Below are 14,024 nucleotides of genomic sequence, written 5' to 3'. Positions count from 1 at the left end.
GGAGGTGCAGCTGGTAGTGTGAATTATTAGAGACGTCAGAGATGTGAGGGGAGAAGTAGAGTGCAGAGTCGAAGATGACCCCAAAGATTTTAGCCTTGCAGGTGGCAGTGGGAGGAGGGCCAAGAGAGGCCGGCCAGAGAGCTGTAGGGAAGAAGGGAGTGGGTGTGCCGATGAGTAGAATCTCAGTCTTACTGGCATTAAGGCAGAGGTCGTTGGCACCACACCATTCCTGGATGGCAGACAGACAGTCAGACATGAGGGATGGAGAGGAGGAGGAGGCCGAGGGTAGCCTGAAAATGAATAGCTTGTTGCGAGAAGTGCACTGCTGGCTCAAGGTGGTTGCAGAGGACATTATGGTCCACCAGGTCAAACGCTGCTGAGAGATCCAGAAGAAGCAGTAGGGCTCATTTCCTCTGATCTCTCAGCTCGTCAACTTGGGCCTTGAGGTCTAGGAGTGCTATTTCGGTCCCGTGCTGTGGTCTGAAACCAGATTGCCGGGTGCCAAGGAGTGGTTTTTCTCCAGGAAGTTCTGAATCTGAAGGTATGCCTTCAGGTGAACTGTTGAGAACTGTGAAACAAGGATCCCCAGGGGAAGGAGTTTCATAGAAGTATGGAAAGTTAGTTAGGGTTTTCTCTTTATTTTCTTGGTGAATAAAGGCCTATAGCAACCACCATATCACATGATTGTAAGTCTCTTCCTTCTGCACCCTTCCAGCACTTAAAAATGAAGTCATTATAACATAGCAATCTTAGCCAAGTCACTGATGAATGTTGTTGACACTTCATGTGGTAATGGTCTAGTAGTCAGATTGTTAATACGTACTTCTAAAGCTGCATCTTGGGGTGTTTGATGTCAAGAGCTAGCAGCCAATCATTGTAGAGTCAAATGCAAGACCTTCAACCAGATTAATGACATACCTAGAATCTTGCATATAGGAATGTCCTAAAACTGCTAATAGTTTCATGAATGAATCTACGAATTTGGATACAGGCTCCAAAATGGAACCACCTGCTGGACGCGGGATGAAAGGACGCTGGGTTTTTCTTTGTGGGAATTTTAACAAAAACTCATTGAATTCTTTATAGGGGGTGGGTTAGAAAAATATATACATGGGGTGTGGGTGTTCGGAAATAGGTAAAAAACAAAGGGGATGGGGATGCGGGGTGTGGGGGAATCCCCCAAAAATAAATACATTCAATGACTTTTATTGTTAAAATTCCCATGGAGAAAAACCCAGAGAAGTTTCATCCCGCAATGAAATGACATGGAACCGCTGAAACAATGGCACGTCCAGGTGGATCCACCATTGACTTATGGGACTGGAGTAACAAGTAGAATGTTGCAACCTAGACAGTGGGGAGAAACATTCAGTATATACTAACCTAGGGAGTAAGGATGCCTGTCTTAGGGTGGGAGTGGTGCTTTTAGATGAAAGGAGGAAGGACGGCCCTAGCACCGTGCCTAAATGTCTGGGAATTTGAGCGTTGGAGAAATCTGCAACACTGGCCAACACTCCCACAATAACAGGAGCAATGCAGCGGCCAGGGAAATGATGTAAAGCCGGCTGGTCAGGCTGTGGAGTGAAAAGTGTATCAGTGATGGCCACACACAGGAGAAGGGGACTCAAAAGTTGGCAGTGACAAAGTGTCATTGGGCCCCAAGTCTCTACCCCCCTTTTCACTCTTTTGTCGGACCACTTTAGCGTCACTATTACTGCGGGGTACATGCTTCTCCTTATCTTTTATTTTTCTTCTGTTTTTAGGTTCACTCACATTCAAGACTTCTGATTTTGGCTCAATAGTCTCTTTCCTTGACAGTTTAGCTATACATGCTAAAGAGCGTTCTGCTCTGTGGGCAATATTCAGTGTGTGGAAGTGACGATGAAAAATGGGAACATCCCTATGCAAACGTGAAAATCAATGAAAAGGATGTGGGCATGATGGCAGACTCTGGATCAAAGATTACTTTGTTGTCCAGGGAAGTATTTGAGAGGGATATGGACGGTAATGTCCAGAACTTGTTGAAGCCCGATATTAGACCCGGGGGGTACAATCAGGATGTTATTGAATTGTTAGGGTATGTGATGGGGCAATTTGAATTTAAGGGCGGTAAGTGTGAGTGTTAAGTTTACATAACTAAAAAAGGCCTCACATTATTAGGTTGGAGGAAGCAAAAGAACCTGAAGATCAGGTTGGACCCCAATGAAGTAGAGCAAGTGTTACGAATTGGGAGCTCTGTTGTCAATAGACACCCCAAGGTATTTAAAAAGGGGGTTGGCAAGATTAAAGGTGTACAGCACCAAATCATTCTAAGAAAGGGGAGTATACTAGTAGTAGCAAAATTGAGACCTGTTCCCCTGGCGGTAAGGGAAGGTGTTAAGAGGGAACTGGACAAGCTATTGGGAGTATGGTATTATTGAGTGGGGTGGACTGGTCTTCTCCGCTGGTTGTGGTAAAGAAGAGCTTGGGTGAGCTACGTTTATGTGATGATCTACACCAAATCAATAAGTGTGTTAGTGGACCGCCATCCACTCCCCAACATGGGAGAAATGCTAGCAAGAGTGGGAAGAGAAAGAGTGTTCTCCAAATTAGATATGGTGTCAGCGTACCACCAGGTGGAATTGGAAGAGAGGTTGCGCAAGCTGACGGCGTTCATTACATATGAAGGGGTGTTTCAATTTAGACAAATGCCTTTTGGATGATGTACTGGTGTGCGGGAGGACAGAAGAGGAGCACGATGAAAGATTAGAAAAAGTGCTGCGTATCTTTGAGAAGAACGGTATTGTGTTGAGAGAGGAGAAGTGTGAGTTTGGTGTCACCAAGGTAGAGTATTTGGGTCATGAGGTATCTGCAGATGGTGTAAGACCAAAGGAGAGCCTAGTTAATGCGATAGAGGAGGTCAGACCACCGGAGGATAAAGTACAATTGAGGTCATTCCTCGGAATTACTGTATTCTATCAAAAATGTGTGTGTGTGATTATGCCAGTAAAATAGTGGAATTGAGAAAATTGTTGAGGAAAGGTTGTGAGTTTGTGTGGTCTGCTAAGTGTGAAGAAGAGTTTGAGAATTTGAAGAATGAGATAGATTTGGCCCAACCCCTTGGGTATTTTGACACAAGACGGCAGAGCAAGATCACTGTAGAAGCTTCGGAGGGTGTAGAGAGTGTTATTGCCCATGCATCCCAGGGTTTGAGGGGCACCGAGATCCGCTATTCGGTTTTGGAGAAGGAGGCTCTGGCGTGTTATTGGGTGATGGAAACATTTAGAAATTTTGTGTGGGGCACCCATTTTATACTATGTACTGATCACAAACCTTTGAAGGAAATATTGGAGAACGAAGGACTGGACAAGGTGTCGAGGAGGGTAGCTGGATGAATCACGAGAATGCAATGCCATAGTTTTGAAATTGAGGTGGTTCCGGGCAAGGAGAATATCCTAGCCGATAGTTTATCCAGATTGAGGGTGAAGTGTAACATTGATACGGAATGTGAATCCATGGAAATGGTGTTTGTGAACACAGATGGGATTGTGACTAAAGAGGAGTGGTTACAAGAGGTTGGCAAAGACTCGAGTTTGGAATTAGTTAAGGCGTATGTGGAATCGGGCACCTGGCCAAGAAAGGCGGATGATGGTCAGGAGGTCAAACAGTTTTGGGAAGTGAAGAATGAACTAAGTGTGGTGGATGGTGTGATATTCAGATGGGAGCGTGCTGTGGTGCAAAAATCGATATGAAATAGGGTTATAGATTTAGCCCATGGAGGACACATAGGAATTAGTAACAGTAAGGGTGTTTTGCGAAATGACTACTGGTGGCTGGGTTTTGACAGAGCTGTTGAAAGGAGGTTATTAGAATGTCAAGTGTGCAGCAAGACAGGAAAAGGGGAGGCATAAGAAGATGTCTCTGTATCACCCTGAAACTAATGGGTGTGTTGAAAGAGTAAATAGATACACTATGGATTATTAATTCATTCAAACTAATGAAAGGTCGAAAGCCCAACACCATAGTTAGCCCTCATGGTTGGGCAGGAGCAGAGAAAGTGATTATGTGGTGGATGGTGGGAGAAAAGATTTAAAAAGAAAAGAGGGAGAGTGGGTGGCCCGTGAGAATTTAAGGAGAGCTAAGAAAGAATTGAGGGTTGAGTGTGGGGATATGGTGAGAATAAAGAAGGGTGTAATAAAGATAAAGGGGGAGCCATTATACTCGGACCATGTGAGAGTAGTGGCAGTGATGCGTGGTGCTGTCCTGGTGGTAGGAGGTCAGGTGTGGAGTAAGGATACAATAGTGGTTGTGAGAAGAGGGTGAGGGCTAGTGTGTTGAGGGTTGCTTGAATTGTGAAGGTGACTTTGTATAAAAGAACAGTGGGAGATGTGTTATAATGTGGCTTGCAAGCCATGGCTGCTGATGATTGGAATGTTAGTAGGTCATGTTAAGTTTTGGGGTTATGAGATTACTGGGTTCGTGGTTACAGGGAACACAACAGGAACATACATCGGGTAATCAGGACAAGTACTTAACCAGAGAGACATCCACCGGTCCCCCTGCTCTTAGGTTTCAGTTCCAACTGATCTCTTATGGAATGAAACAGTTTCACCCAATAACATTCCACAGCCAACACTCCATACTGAACACTCTAAACTCAAACACACATATCAGGGAAAGACCAGAGTGAGTAAAACCCAACAGGTCATCAGCTGTGTTAGTGTTCTAAATATGATGTACACTGTTTATGATGTACTTGTTTACTTTCTGTTGAAGTTCTATTGTAGCTTGTTATCCCAGATAGTGCTGTGCTGGCATTGCTGGGGGTATATATAGATATATACTTTATAGCTTAATAAAGGTATCTAAGATTTCATGACGGCGTGGATTATTGCAACCTAACAGAAAGTGCATCAGTGATGGCCACACACAGGACAAGGGGTCTCAAAAGCTGGCAGCGACAAAGTGTCATTGGGCCTCAAGTGACTGCATGCAAACGTCTCGCCCTAACTGCTCACCTTGGCCTATTCATGGTGCACTGTATTAATAAGGCAATCATTACCAGCCATAGCTGAAGGGTGCCCAAGAGCCCTGTTCCTGGTTGCCTGTAGTTCTTCCTGGGGTTCCTCTGCCACCTTCTCCTGATCAGGAAAACTGGGCACAGCATTAGTGACTGTCAGAGGCACCTACAAGAAGCATCAAAAGGAGTTATGAGAGAGGAGAAGAAGAGGGACTAATGCGACTGCAGAGGCAATGGACAGAGATTAAGAGTGGGTGTTTCAGACATTTCAGCAATGCAGAACAGGGAAAGATACACACAGCACACACAGGGCAATACATAACAAAGAGAAATAGTATATCCTATTATAATACTCAAAAATATCCAAACACAGAGCTAACTTCATATCGAGGTCATTGTAAAGTCACGTAAATGCACAATGATTAGTATCTAGAAAAAATGAAAAGGTACAAATCGATTCGTATTGGAAGGCATAATACGTCATAACCTTTGGAACCAGTTGTATGGTCCAGGCCTATTAGAGGAAAGGGTGTTCGTCTCCATTAGTACCTTTTTCACAAGAACAGAACCTGCACAAATGAGCCGGTATTGGTCAAGAGCCACTGTGTCTTTGAATCTGTCCTTGGGGTGCCAGTGTGCTCAGTGACCCACTGATCTGTCAGGGCAGCAGAGCAAGACTTTATGGCTATTCCCAAGCAAACTCCCCTTTATTCCTTGTTTCCATTATCCTTCAAACTCCCAAACCTTTCCCTCAGCCCTGGCTAACTTCAGCTGACCATTCACTGGTCCTGCACTCCTCATACTTTCAAGCAACCCACAGTAACCCACGAACACAGAACTGATGCCAAATAAATACAAATATACCAGAATGAGAAACATAGCTTCTGCCTATATCTTATATTACTGGACAGCCTTTGGGTGGCCTCTTATTGTTGTACATATTCTGTCTTTGGCAATGCAATATATTCTATTTTTCATTCAGCGGTCTAGCGGAAACCCAGTTAAGTGCAGCAACGCACTAAGTACCCGACTGCCACATCCCTCTGAGTAGCTGAGCGCTTAACAAATGACAAGTAACATTTCATATATTGGAAATGCACCGTGTTGGCATTTACTGAAAGTAGCTAACCTAGTGGGGAAGAAAACTCTGCGGTATGAAATGTGAGTTTAAAAGAAAGACGATTGAAATCCAATTGTAAGTGAATTGAAATGAAGGAGAAAGAAACGTGTAATGTCCTTTCATCATTTCATCACGGGACCCTTCGCGAGCTCCCGTGATGGAAGGGTGAATAGAACATAAAGACATATGTTTGGAATGCTTGTTTCAAACGCGTCTCATGTCAGTTGCTTTCCACGGTCGGTGGGGCCAATTCACTTGTACTTAGCTATTAATATAAATAAATAGCTTGCCTATAAATCACGTCTCCCTGCGTGTAATTAAACACTTCAAGTGGCGACGAGGATCTTCTGGCCCCACCGCCCCTGTGTGTGTCCCAGGCTTTCATCCAGCCGTGATTTATGTGCGTGAGCAGGCCCTGCAGCTGTCATAAAAGCTGTGGCCGCTCCGCTCTGCTTACAATCAACTCGACTTCCAGCGACGGCTAGTCAAAGTCAATTAAGTGAGTAAATCCTTAATCCTGATTGTGTTTACTTGTAGATAATGCCGTCCGGACACGCCTCTTGGCCTGTGCTGTTAAGCTTACCGTATTCCACAGAATAGAGGTGTTTATTTTTTGTCAGTTACAAGTTTCCATCTACCGTAATTCTCAGTATAAAGGCGCAATCACATGGAAAGAGAAGGTACATTGAACTGATAAGCGTTTAAATTTACAGGAAGTCATATTGTTGGCTGATAATTAACCATTTCAAGCCATCCACCCATATTCTCTACACTGTGTGCAAGTACATTGGAAAAAAAAAAAAAAAAAAGAAACAGAGAATTAAAGTGATACATTATTGTACTGCAGCAACTCCCTGCATTCGAATTTAAAAAGAGACATTAAGGAGACCGTAATTCACATATTTGGTCAAACCTTTCCAATTTGTGGCACATATATTTTGTGGTCAGCATGTCTTTCAATAGTGTACCACCGCCAATGTTTTTTCTTTCGGATGTTGGTGAACCAGCTATTCCATGGAAAAGATGGATTAAATCATTTGAACATTACGCTAGCGTTGTGTGTGGTCAGAATTGCAGCGTGGAGAGGAGGAAGTCTCTTTTAATGCATTGTTTAGGCCCGGCGGGGCAGGAAAAATTTGAAGATCTACCAGATCTACTTTCTGATGAAGATAATGACTTAAATGAATATGAGCGGTCAGTGAAGAAGATGGGAAAACATTATGAAAAGAAACTCAGCACTATTTTGGAACGTTATAAATTTGGGAAAAGGACTCAAGGAGAGGGTGAGAGCATAGAACAGTACATCACTAGCTTGAGAAAGCTAGCCAAGACATGCAATTTCAATGCTCAGTTGGATGAGAGGTTGAGAGATCAATTCATGCTGGAGTGTAGGAGTAGCAAAGTAAGAGAAAGATTATGGGCTGAGGACGACCCCAACTTGGACACTGTCTTACGTGTGGCCAAGGAAGTGGAGCACACTGAGAAATGTGTTAAAGAATTAGAAAGCAGGATGCAAAATACTGATATTAAACATGAAATTTCAAAAGAGAAGCATAATACACTTGCTACAAGAGAATGAACCCATTGCCCAAATTTCAGGAAATTCCAATAGGAGATACAAATCGGAAAGAAACGGGAGATTACCGTGGAATGATGATAAAAGGAAAAAACCAAGCTCCAGAATTTATAACAGTGATGTGAGAAAGAAAAGTCCACACAGGCGTGGAGACGACCCTAGAAGGAAGAACACAGGGAGATGTTTTAGATGTGATAGCGTAGATCATTGGGCGGATAACCCGGAATGTCCTGCTTTGAAAATTATATGTGGGAAATGCAAAGGCAAGGGGCATTACGCACGATGTTGCAGAAGGCAAAACACTTCCACTAACTGGGTAGGAAGCGATGAAAATAGTGATGAAGATGAAGAAGAATGTGTGTTTGTCGTGACAGACAAAGAAAATGAACAAGAAATAGAAAGCCCCAAGGCCGTAGTTTGTGTTGATGGAACCAACATGCACATGATGATTGATTCAGGTGCAAAATATACCTTGATACCACAAATTTTCTGGGACAGGAAGAAACATGAATACCTGCATGAACCAGACATAAATCCCAGAGCATATGGCGAAGTTAAAATAGATGTCATTGGATGGTTTTGGGGAGCACTCAAATTCAAGGAGAGGAAAGCAAATGGGAAAATATACATAACAAAGAAGGGGAGAACGCCTTTGTTAAGTTGGACCCAACAATGCAAACTCAAAGTGAAGTTGGATGCTGCGTCGGATGAGTCTGTATATTCAGTTGAAAACAACGCTGGAAGACCTCAAGGAAACAAGGAAGTCGCCAAGGAAGCTGATATGGTGAAAGAAATTTTCAGGAAAGACATCGGATGTCTGCGTGGGTTTGTTCATGAGATCAAAATGAAGCCAGGACATGTTCCTGTTGCGCAGAAGTTACGCAACATCTCGCTTTCAATGAGAGAAGAAGTAAGAAAGGAGATTAAATTATTGGAAGATCAGAAAATCATCGAGAGAATAGATGCCAGTGAATGGGTTTCACCGTTAGTTGTATTAAGAAAAAAATCCGGAAAATTGAGAATATGTGTAGACATGAGAGAATTAAATAAGTGCGTGATCCCGGACAGACATCCACTCCCCAATATTCAAGAGATTGTATCCACTATTGGACCCTCGAAGTATTTTTCCACTCTGGATCTAACATCAGCATACCATCAGGTTAAACTTCATAGGGATTCTAAGAAACTGACAGCCTTTATCACGCCTGATGGGCTGTATCAATACAGAAGATTGCCATTTGGATTAGTGTCAGCTGCTTCAGTATTTCAGAGAATCATGCACAAACTATTTGAAGGTGACGAAGGGATTATTTGTTTTCAAGATGACATACTGGTACACGCCGTCAACCAGAAGGTGCATAATGAAAGATTACAACATGTCTACAAGAAGTTATATGAAGCAGGTATGACCCTTAGTAGAGATAAATGTAATATAAATCGTAGCGAAATCGATTATTTAGGACATACCATATCTGCTAGCGGCATAAAACCAAGGAAGCAACTTGCTGATGCCATAATGAACATGCCAAGACCAGAGTCAAAGGAGGGCGTGCGTACGTTCATTGGAATGGCAGAGTACTATTCTAAGTTTATAAAGGATTTTGCCATACATACTGTTCCGCTACGTGAACTTCTAAAGAAAAAGTCATTTGAATGGAACAGGGAGTGCGAAGAAGAATTTGAAAATATCAAATCAGAATTAAACAGAGCACCATCATTGAAGAATTTCAAGAGTGGGAGGAAGACTATAATAACAACAGATGCAAGCAACCTAGGGTTAGGAGCTGTTGTCACACAAGAAGTTGAAGGAAAAGAAGTTCTTATCGCGTTTGCATCTAGATTGTTAAAGGGTGCAGAAAGGTCGTATGCTGCAATAGAAAAGGAAATACTGGCCATCAAGTGGGCAACAGAAAAGTTCAGGAATTTCATCTGGGGAGTGGAGGTGGAGATTCGCACTGATCACAAACCATTGATACATGTCATTATGAATAAAGGTTTGGACAATGTATCTAACAGAATTAAAAGATGGGTTGTACTTCTGCAAGAGTACAACTGTACAGTACGATATGTACCAGGAGTGAAGAATCGTGCTGCTGGTTGTCTGTCGCGACTTACCAACAATTCTGAAGTAGACGGTGAAAGTGAAAACAATCCTGAAGTTGTCTTGAACGTTGAAGCGTTTTCCATATCCAAAACTGAGTGGGAAGAAGCGGAGAGACAAGATGATAGCATAAAACAGTTGAAACAAATTATACGAAGCAATGGAAGTTTAAAGAAAGTTATGTTTGAAGGGTCCGGTCTCATCGAATACTGGAGAGTTGCAGATGAACTCAACGTAGCGAGTGACAGAATTATGAGAGGAGATCGAATAATTCCACCCACAAGTCTAAGACAAAGAATCATCGATCTGGGCCACGAAGGCCATCAAGGAATTGTGAAGACTAAACAGAGAATACGCGATGATTTCTGGTGGCCAGGATGTGACCTGCAAATCGAGAGAACCATCAGAGAATGTATCCTTTGTAATCAGAGTGACAGGGCGTGTGTGAGTGCGAATTACCCTATGGTGATAACGAATATTCCAGGAAAAGTATGGGATGAAGTAGGCATGGACATACTAGGGCCTATTCATTGTGATGGTAAACAACAATTTTGCTTGGTGGTCATTGACCTTCTGACCAGATGGGTAGAAGTTTTAATCAAACCTCATATGAGTGCTAAAATAGTGATAGATTTTATGTCAGAGATATGCACTAGAGAGGGTTTCCCAAGAAGCATATTAATTGATAATGGTGTCCAATTCAGGTCAAAAGAGATGGAAATGTTCTGTACCAGTAATTCCATTGTGCACAAAACTAGTGCAATATACCACCCACAAACCAATGGAGTGGTTGAGAGATTCAATAAGGTGCTCAAGGATGCTATTCGGTGGGCTTGGTCAAATGGGCTCAACTGGGAAGAGGCAGTGAAAAGGAAAATAATTGCTCACCGTTTTACTCCCCATAGTACTACTGGTCTATCACCTTTTGAGTTAAGTAGAGGGCGCAGAGCAAACACCAAATTGACACCATCTTGGTTGGAGAGGGAGACCATAGTAAGAAAAGATTTTGGAGAGGCAGTAGAGAGTATTAGGAAAATCCAGCTGAGGAACAAGGCAGCTCATGATAATCTAATGAGCAAAAGTAAAAGAAACAAGGTTCCCAGAGTGGGGGGTCTGGTGAGAATTAAACTACCCCCTGTACTAAGAGATGGACCCTGCAAATGGTCCAAACCAGTGAGTGTGATTGAGGTTTTTAGACATGCAGTGAGAGTGCAAGATGGTAGAGTCTGGAATATGGAGAGAGTATGTGTGATGGAGTCAAGTAAGGATGTAAATACTGGTGAAATGGAAAACAAGGAGCAACTCAGTAGGGGTGACAATGAAAGAATGGAAAGGAATGTTCAGCATGTGAGATCTAGGTTGAATAGAAATGTAATGTCAAAAATTTCCTTGCCAACATCTAAACCAGATACTCTGCATATGTCAAGAACAGGGAGAGTGATCCGCAAACCAAACCGCATGAAGGATTTTGTCTGACATTACTGAGGATACAGAAGAAGACTACTTGACTGTATTCCATGAACGGCAAGAGACTAAGGAAGGGAGATGTAGAAGAAGCTACTGGACTGTGTTCCATAAACAACGAGAGACTAAGGAAGGGAGATGTGTAATGTCCTTTCATCATTTCATCACGGGACCCTTCGCGAGCTCCCGTGATGGAAGGGTGAATAGAACATAAAGACGTATGTTTGGAATGCTTGTTTCAAACGCGTCTCATGTCAGTTGCTTTCCACGGTCGGTGGGGCCAATTCACTTGTACTTAGCTATTAATATAAATAAATAGCTTGCCTATAAATCACGTCTCCCTGCGTGTAATTAAACACTTCAAAACGCCTCCATATGGAATGACATACAGACGTGCTAATGGGGTGGAGTCAATATTGGCCCTCAGGCATGGTGTTTGCATCTTCAGCGGTAGATGTAATTGTGCACACGCTGCCAAAGCCAAATCTGGTACAAGTGCACATTACGCCACACAGAATGCGAGTGTATGCAGGTAATGAACGCACATCTGCACGGGGGTCTTTAGAATGTGGCAGGAGTAACCCTGGGATGACCAGAGCTAGTCCATCGCCACATAAAATACCCATCGTAATTGGAGGTGTAAAACCCTCCTTAATACTTTTGCCAGACATGTTGCTTTCAATGTATGGAAAATCTAATGAAGCTGCAGTACAGGAGGGTGGGGGGCAGATAACGCAGGGCAGGATTGCCGGAGTATCAGCTGCAGTACAGGGGGGTAGATAACGCAGGGCAGGATTGCTGGAGTATCAGCTGCAGTACAGGGGGGTAGATAACGCAGGGCAGGATTGCTGGAGTATCAGCTGCAGTACAGGGGGGGTAGATAACGCAGGGCAGGATTGCTGGAGTATCAGCTGCAGAACAAGGGGTAGATAACGCAGGGCAGGATTGCTGGAGTATCAGCTGCAGTACAGGGGGGGTAGATAACGCAGGGCAGGATTGCTGGAGTATCAGCTGCATTACAGGGGGTAGATAATGCAGGGCAGGATTGCCGGAGTATCAGCTGCAGTACAGGGGGTAGATAACGCAGGGCAGGATTGCCGGAGTATCAGCTGCAGTACAGGGGGGGTAGATAACGCAGGGCAGGATTGCTGGAGTATCAGCTGCAGTACAGGGGGGTAGATAACGCAGGGCAGGATTGCTGGAGTATCAGCTGCAGTACGGGGGGGTAGATAACACAGGGCAGGATTGCTGGAGTATCAGCTGCAGTACAGGGGGGTAGATAACGCAGGGCAGGATTGCTGGAGTATCAGCAGCAGTACAGGGGGGGTAGATAACACAGGGCAGGATTGCTGGAGTATCAGCTGCAGTACAGGGGGTAGATAACGCAGGGCAGGATTGCTGGAGTATCAGCTGCAGTACAGGGGGTAGATAACACAGGGCAGGATTGCTGGAGTATCAGCTCCAGTACAGGGGGTAGATAACGCTGGGCAGGATTGCCGGAGTATCAGCTGCAGTACAGGGGGTAGATAACGCAGGGCAGGATTGCCGGAGTATCAGCTGCAGTACAGGGGGTAGATAACGCAGGGCAGGATTGCTGGAGTATCAGCTGCAGTACAGGGGGTAGATAACGCAGGGCAGGATTGCTGGAGTATCAGCTGCAGTACAGGGGGTAGATAACGCAGGGCAGGATTGCTGGAGTATCAGCTGCAGTACAGGTGGGGGGTAGATCACGCAGGGCAGGATTGCTGGAGTATCAGCTGCAGTACAGGGGGTAGATAACGCAGGGCAGGATTGCTGGAGTATCAGCTGCAGTACAGGGGGGGTTAGATAACGCAGGGCAGGATTGCTGGAGTATCAGCTACAGTACAGAGGGGCTAGATAACGCAGGGCAAGATTGCGGGAGTATCAGCTGCAGTACAGGGGGGTAGATAACGCAGGGCAGGATTGCTGGAGTATCAGCTGCAGTACAGGGGGGTAGATAACGCAGGGCAGGATTGCTGGAGTATCAGCTGCAGTACAGGGGGGTAGATAACGCAGGGCAGGATTGCTGGAGTATCAGCTGCAGTACAGGGGGGGTAGATAACGCAGGGCAGGATTGCTGGAGTATCAGCTGCAGTACAGGGGGGTTAGATAACGCAGGGCAGGATTGGTGGAGTAATAGCTGCAGTACAGGGGGTAGATAACGCAGGGCAGGATTGCTGGAGTATCAGCTGCAGTACAGGGGGGTAGATAACGCAGGGCAGGATTGCTGGAGTATCAGCTGCAGTAAAGGGGGGTATATAACGCAGGGCAGGATTGCTGGAGTAACAGCTGCAGTACAGGGGGGTAGATAACGCAGGGCAGGATTGCTGGATTATCAGCTGCAGTACAGGGGGTAGATAACGCAGGGCAGGATTGCTGGAGTATCAGCTGCAGTACAGGGGGGTAGATAACGCAGGGCAGGACTGCTGGAGTATCAGCTGCAGTACAGGGGGTAGATAACGCAGGGCAGGATTGCTGGAGTATCAGCTGCAGTACAGGGGGGTAGATAACGCAGGGCAGGGTTGCTGGAGTATCAGCTGCAGTACAGGGGGGTAGATAACGCAGGGCAGGATTGCTGGAGTAACAGCTGCAGTACAGGGGGTAGATAATGCAGGGCAGGATTGCTGGAGTATCAGCTCCAGTACAGGGGGTAGTTAACGCAGGGCAGGACTGCTGGAGTATCAGCTGCAGTACAGGGGGTAGATAACGCAGGGCAGGATTGCTGGAGTATCAGCTGCAGTAC

General features: G+C 44.8%; 1 protein-coding gene across 3 annotated transcripts in view; it reads right to left on the bottom strand.

Annotated features, from left to right (window-relative positions):
* LOC138528723 (zinc finger protein 850-like) overlaps positions 1 to 14,024 on the bottom strand; it is a 162,031-nt gene that overhangs the window by 59,842 nt on the left and 88,165 nt on the right. For 2 of the 3 annotated variants that reach the window (XM_069640585.1, XM_069640586.1), the window contains exon 1: positions 4,998 to 5,161. Coding sequence is in view for 1 of the 3 variants with exons in the window: in XM_069640584.1 (XP_069496685.1) it covers positions 5,042 to 5,165 (124 nt within the window). In the remaining 2 variants the exon portion in view is untranslated. Of the gene's footprint in view, positions 1 to 4,997; positions 5,166 to 14,024 lie in introns of those variants that run through there. The other variant, XM_069640584.1, reaches the window with a different exon arrangement.

Source organism: Ambystoma mexicanum, chromosome 7q (assembly GCF_040938575.1).
Source record: "Ambystoma mexicanum isolate Mex_15411 chromosome 7q, UKY_AmexF1_1, whole genome shotgun sequence".
In the NCBI taxonomy this organism is placed as follows: Eukaryota; Metazoa; Chordata; class Amphibia; order Caudata; family Ambystomatidae; genus Ambystoma; species Ambystoma mexicanum.
This window is presented reverse-complemented; position numbering and strand designations above follow the sequence as displayed.